The sequence below is a fragment of the Pteropus vampyrus genome, unplaced genomic scaffold, assembly GCF_000151845.1.
Source record: "Pteropus vampyrus isolate Shadow unplaced genomic scaffold, Pvam_2.0 Scaffold145, whole genome shotgun sequence".
Taxonomy (NCBI): Eukaryota; Metazoa; Chordata; class Mammalia; order Chiroptera; family Pteropodidae; genus Pteropus; species Pteropus vampyrus.
Window position 1 is genome coordinate 544304 of NW_011888926.1, and position 6432 is coordinate 550735.

General features: G+C 60.1%; 1 protein-coding gene across 1 annotated transcript in view; it reads left to right on the forward strand.

Annotated features, from left to right (window-relative positions):
* The first annotated feature begins 6 nt into the window (after window positions 1-6).
* TTLL12 (tubulin tyrosine ligase like 12) overlaps window positions 7-6432 on the forward strand; it is a 16086-nt gene continuing 9660 nt past the window's right edge. The window contains exons 1-4 of the mRNA XM_011368988.1: window positions 7-217; window positions 3262-3434; window positions 5563-6000; window positions 6273-6318. Coding sequence (XP_011367290.1) covers window positions 47-217; window positions 3262-3434; window positions 5563-6000; window positions 6273-6318 — 828 coding nt within the window. The 5' untranslated portion in view covers window positions 7-46. The remainder of the gene's footprint in view (window positions 218-3261; window positions 3435-5562; window positions 6001-6272; window positions 6319-6432) is intronic.

Consider the following 6432-nt stretch of genomic DNA (forward strand, 5'->3'; position numbering starts at 1 on the left):
GCCCGCGGGCTGCGGCGGCGCTGGGTTTGGTGCTGGTGGAGGCGCCATGGAGGCGGACGCGGGGTTGGGGCTGACTCCGGAGTCGGCGCGGGGCCCGGACCCGGAGGAGGGCGCGCGGGCCCGGGCCGAGTTTGAGGCGCTGCACGGTCCCGCGCTACGCGCGTCGGGGGTCCCGGAGCGGTACTGGGGCCGCCTCCTGTACAAGCTGGAGCACGAGGTGCGGGCCGGGGCGACGCAGGGTGGGGGTCCCGGAGCCGTGCTAGGGCCACCGCCTGCACAGGCTGGAGCGCGAAGCGCGGGCCCTGGGCGCACCGGGGGTGGACCGCTCTCGACCCTTCTGCTGGGAAGGGCGCGGTCTGCGGGCGGGCCCCTGGCCGAGAACCGCTGGGGTGCAGCTGCGGGAGGCCGCGCTGGGTCCGCCTGGGGAAGGCACGGAGGCCTCCTGGAGGACACGTGCAGATGAGGGTGGGAGGGTGTCCGGCACCTCGCGGTGTGAGTGCGCGATCCAGGGCGGGGAACTTGTGCCCAGCCCGGCAGGCCTCGGTGAGACGCTCAGGGGTGTGTGGCTCGGGGAGCTGAGGGTGGTGTGGATGAACAAATCAAGGAGGCAGAGGTTCGGCGATGAGAAGCCACAATGCTGTGATGACCGACTTTAGGAGTCATCTAAAGTTTGGGGCCCGAGAGTGGCAGCCAGAGCCCCATACCTGTGGCCCTGGGCCTGCAAGCACCTAGGACTGGGCCGGGGCTGGGCCAGGGCTGCGGAGTCACAGAATTAAAACGAACTTTGGCTCCCGCTGTGTGCCAAGTCTACGCTGACCTCGCCACACCTCCGAGCCCCCCAGCTGTGAGAAATAAGTTGTCAGCCCCAGTAGACAGTTAAGAAAACTGATGCTCCAGAACAGGAAGTGAGTCTCCCAAGGTGTGTCAGACTTTAGAACTGACCGCTTGATTTCAGCCACTACCTAGGGGAGAAGAGGAGCCCCATGAGTTTGTGTGGCTTTATGTTTCCTCATTCGATTGGAGCCTGGCTCACCTTCATTTTGCAGATTAAAGGAAACAGGGTGAGAGATGGAAAAGGAATGTAAGGAAAAATGAAAAGGTCTCCGATCGCTCCTTTTCTGCAGGCAAAGCTCCATCCCGCTCGCCAGCTGCTCTAGCCTGGACCTCCAAAGGGTCTCCCGACAGGTCCCGGCTGAGGGGTGGGCCCTAGTTTGGGGTAGTTTGCCCAGGTGCCGAAGCCAGAACACATTCACAGGCCAGCCGCCTTCTCTTTTGCTGGAACCAGGCTCCTCTTCAGGGGGCTGCCTCCTGGGGCCGAGACAGAGGAAGCAGTGCAGGTGATCAGGTGGGGACTCCAGAGCCAGGAAGGGGGTGTCCCCTGGGTCTGGCTGCTGGACAGACCCCTCTCACTCAGCCAGTTTATCTGTAAAATCTGGGTGGGCCAGGTGCCTCCTTTCTCAGAACACAGGTAGTTGCTATGAAAAAGATACAATGTCAGGGGCAGACAGACAGTAGTAACCTATCTTTTGTAACAGTGAATTTCCTTCCCCCAGTGACTTGCCTTGTCTTCCGCCAGCATTTCCTGAGCACTTGCCCCGGTTCCAGGCCTGTGCTGGGGTGGGAGGGGACCCCAGCCATTTGTTAGGGTGGATAAACAGGGCCCCCTGTGCTGGGTGAAGGGAGCACAACATGGGAGGGCCTGGCTCCAGCCAGCCAGCCTCCGAGGGCAGTAAACCCTCACTGGGGCAAGTCACTCACCCCACTGAGCCTCCATCTGGAGAACGTGGACCATGGAAAGCGGCCCCAGCTCCCACTATCTTGGCGGGGATGGGGTGGGGAGGCATGAGATAAGTATCGGCCAATGCCTAGCACGTAGGGGGCAGTCCTCAGACTGTAGTGTCCCCTCTGCCCTGTTTGCCGTTGCTCTGCTAAGGGGCAGCCAGTATTTTTCCATGACCCTCCCCTGCCATTATGGGTTATGGGCAGAGCTGTGAGTCATCACGTTGCCAGACCCAAACCTGCAGCCATTGTTCCAAGTGAAACCAGCTATTGCTGCTGCTGCGGGCCCAGGTGTAGGGGAGGGCACACGCCAGCAGGACGGGCACCTGCACCATTGGCAAGGCCCATGATGCTGGTGCCTTGTCTGGAAAAATGGGTTCCTTTGGAAAGGATGGGGGAAGCGTTTTAAAATTTCAACTCTTCCTGTCCGCATGCACTTCCCAGCCAGGGAGATGCCGGACCTCAGGCAGGCCCTCTGTCTCCCTCCCTCCCGTCAGGTTTAGGGACTGAGAGCTGGAGGTTTGGGGTTCTGGGTTGGAGCCCAGGCTGTGAATTCCAGCCCTCTGAGCCGCTTTCCTAATCTGTAACCGGGAGGTGGGGCAGTGTGCCCCCCACCCCAACCCCCGGGCTCTCTGAGGGTTAAAGGAGAACCCAGAAAGAGCCCAAGGCTGGTCTCATCCCACAGCCCGCTCTGCCCCGCGCACTGGCTCTGCAGCTCCCTGCCCGGAGCCCTTCCACCCGCACCCCGAGTTCTCCCTCTTCCCCTGGCGCTCACCTCTGAAGTTTCCAAAATCTTCCCGCCCTCCAGGTTCAGCCCCATTTACCTGGTCCTCTCTTCGCCCCCCAGGGCAAGATCATGAGTGACTCATCCTCAAGGCCCCAGCACAGGAGCTGCTTGTGCCTGGCTGGCCAGCTGCGTTGGGATGAGTTTTCCTTCTGTTTTTAGTAGAGATGTGAGAAATAGGTATTTTGAGGGGGTGGAAAACTGGCCTTTGTTGAGTCCCTGCTGTGTGCCAGGGACTTGCTCCTGGAGGGTGGGTGACACCTCCTTCCTAGGTGACAGACCAGCCTCAGCCACCGTGGTGCTGGATTGGTTCCTCTGATTATAGCAAAATTAAGGTATAGTCCCTGGCCCCCAAGACCTGACTTCCATTTACTTCCAGTGTGACCGGAGCCACCCCCTCTGCCTCTGAGGCCTCATTTTCCCTGTAAAACAAGGGACCAGACTAGATATAATTTGGACACGTACATGCAGGCCCACTTCCACGCACGGGCCCCGTGGGGTGAGGGGCCTTGGACGATAGTCCCAGTGATGAGGGTACCCCAGTTCTGACCGGTTTCGCCAGGAGCCTGTTTTCCCACCTGCGACATGGGTCCCTGGGTAGTAAACAGGCCCCACTTCTCCAAAGGGATGTAGTTTGACCTGGAGGCCAGGCGTGGAATGCCAGGGCATCCGCCGACACGCCCTGCTGTGGCCCCCAGGTTTTCGACGCGGGGGAGATGTTCGGGATAATGCAGGTGGAAGAAGCCGAGGAGGAGGGCGAGGAGGAGGCAGCGCGAGAAGCTCGGGAGAAGCCGCCCAACCCAGGCATCGAGCTCTGCTACAAGGTCATCGTGACCAACGAGGACGGGCTCCAGGCGGCCGACCCCAACAGGTAGGAGCCCCGCAGGACATCCGTCACTCGCAGCGCGGCTCTCGGGGATGGGCTTCCTGCGTGTCGAGCACCGGTCACTTAGCCAGCTCGTGACGAGCACTTGCGGCCACTATGTTTCCAGCTGGGCTTCAGGGTCATGCGGGCTCCGACACTGACGGTGCTCCCATGTCACTCGCCTGTCCCAGCGGCCCCACAGCGGAGATGTGGGGAGTTCGATTTTGCTGATGAGGAAACAGGAAGGACCCACCGCAGGGTGGGTGTCACCCAGGGCGGTGCTGCTTGTAAGCCCAGGCTTTCCCAAGGACCCCTGGGCCTCCCCCGGCCCTCTAGATCAGAGTCACTGGGTGGAGTCTGGGGAACAGTATTTGACATGTCCTCCGGGGCTTTGTTCCTGGGAATGCAAGGAGCGGGGTCTGGCCAAGTCCTTGGGTGAGGGTGCTGAGGCCCGGAGCGGGCCTGGGCCACAAGGCAGAGCTCAGACAGGACCCTGGGCTTCCTTCCTCCCAGTGGCCAAGAGGGCCATCCTAGACGGGACAGGCCTGCAGACTCTCCCAAACTTCGTTGGAACCTCGAGGAAGAAACTGCTGGCCTCTGAGGGTCACAGGGCCCCTGTGTCTGTAGCGCCTCCTTCGGGGTGCCGGTGGAGTGGGAGCGGCCACACAGGTCATCACAGCAGCCAGGCACCTCCCTCCATATGTTTTCGGACTCAGGGACTCACCCCTCTCATTAAGTTCAGTGCAGCCAACCTCCATGTGCACCTGCTCTGTCCCCACCCGGGCTGGCTCCGGGCCCCAGCACAGCAGCCACCTTGAGTAGCTCACGGCTTCTCACGTGCCACCAGCAGTCAGGTTTGGGAGGAGGTGGGCTGGGCTCCTGGGCCTCTCTCCCTCCAGGCCCCAACCTCCATCTCTTTCCCACACCTGCCACGTATAGCACCCCTCATGTGCACTTGCCCAGGGTCACCTGGCTCTGTGCCCTGCATCATAAACTCTTAAGCAGAAGGGCAGAAATAAGTCATTTATTTTGGGATATACAAATATCCCCAGTCTGCATGGGAGACTGGTTCCAGGATCCCCTCAGATACCAGAACCCACAGATGCTCAAGTCCCTCATATAAAATGCCATAGTATTTGCATGTAACCTACACATATCTTCCTGTTACTTTAATCATGTCTGGATTCCTTGTATTACCTGATACAATGTAAATGCTGTGTAAATTGTTTGTCTAGGGAACAGTGACAGTAAAAGTCCACATGTTCAGTACAGACACACTCATCATAGGCTCAACTACGTAATACAGTCAGCAGCTAAGGAACTTTTATTTTCAAATGTTTTTGATCCGAGGCTAGGCCGGTCAGATCTGCAGGTGCAGGACCTGTGGTTCTGGCAGGACAACTGTGTGAGCACAGTGAATAAATACCGCCGACCATGCAGCTCAGCCTTACTCCTGGAACGCCTGCCGTTGGTTCCGGGGGGACAGGTGAGGGCCGCTTTGCCCACCTGTTTGCGTGGAGCCTCCTGGTCCTGCAGGGCTCTGGACCGTGGCCTGGCTTGACGCGGTCGTGGTGAGCTGTGAAGATGGCCCACCGGGCTCCTCTAGGGGGACCAGAGTGTGTGGGCTGCTGGTGTCCACACGTGTGGGCACGTGGATCCTCTCCAGGAGAAAGGCCTTGGCGCTTCCCCGGAAGTCCCAGCATGCGTGTGCGCGTGCCTGAGCTCCGCCTGGCGGCTCCTTTGCACGTCTACCTGCTGCCGGCCTCCAGGGTGTGCGGCCTTCTCTTTAGCCGAGCACCCGCCGTGGGCCAGGCTGCAGGTAGCAAGGTGAGGGCTGTGGGCCTGTCCTCCAGCAGCTCACAGCGCAGCCAAGGACACTCACCGTCACAATGATTGGTGTGCAGTCGGCACGTTGTATGTTCTGTCCCATCCGATGCCGGTACCTGCCTGGTGAGAGGATGTAGGGACCCATTCTGTTTTAGAAACTGAAAGGGGGAGAGGAACTTGCCCACGGTCACACAGTGAGGGTTGGGCAGAGCCCGGACCCACTGGTGCCAGGAAGACTTAAGTCCCCACCTATGTTCTTGCCATGGCTGCGTGGCAGCCTCACGCCTCCTGTGGCCCGTCCCTGCAGCATCTTCCTCATTGACCATGCCTGGACGTGCCGCGTGGAGCACGCCCGCCAGCAGCTGCAGCAGGTGCCTGGGCTGCTACACCGCATGGCCAACCTGATGGGCGTCGAGTTCCACGGCGAGCTGCCCAGCCCTGAGGCCGTGGATCAGGTGCTGGAGGAGATGTGGAAGTTCAACCAGACCTACCAGCTGTCCCACGGGGTGAGTGGGCAGCCAGGCCCCAGGGGAGGCAGAGGGCAGACATGGACACAGGCCTTCACTGCCCCGTGCGGTCAGGGATATGGGGGTGTGGCCAGGAGAGCCCCTACCCAGCCCGGGGGCCTTTACCCCGCACGTGAGCCAACTCAGCTTCTCCCATGGCCCCTGGAATCCGTTGTTGCTGTGGCTTCATCGTGGGCCTGTTACTGTTTGCCTTGGACCAGCCAGCGACCCAGGTGTCTGTGCAGCCTTTAAACTCACAGGACAGAACCCTCAGAGCCCTGGACTTGGGCTCAGTGACTCGGCCGCCCCTTTCCTGGTGCCTTCTGGTTCTGTCACCTCTTAAAAGGCCTCAGTGGTCCTCTCGGCCTTTGGGAGAAGAGTCGAGTCCTATTAACACATGTCCTCAGGCTTTCGTCACCCCCACCTCCGGCTTTCCCAGACTCACCCTTAGGCTCCAGCCCCTCACCACTTTTAGGTTGGGAAGAACGAAAGTTATTTATTGTAATCTCAGCTTAGATGTTGCCTCCTCCGGGGAGCCTTCCCTGAACTACAAGTCTGTCCCCGCCCCACCCCCATTCTCCTCCAGCCCTCAACATACAAGACCAAACACATCCATGTAGCTACTAGGCGAAGCGCCTTGTCTGCATGAGCCTTTAGCACACAGGCGATCA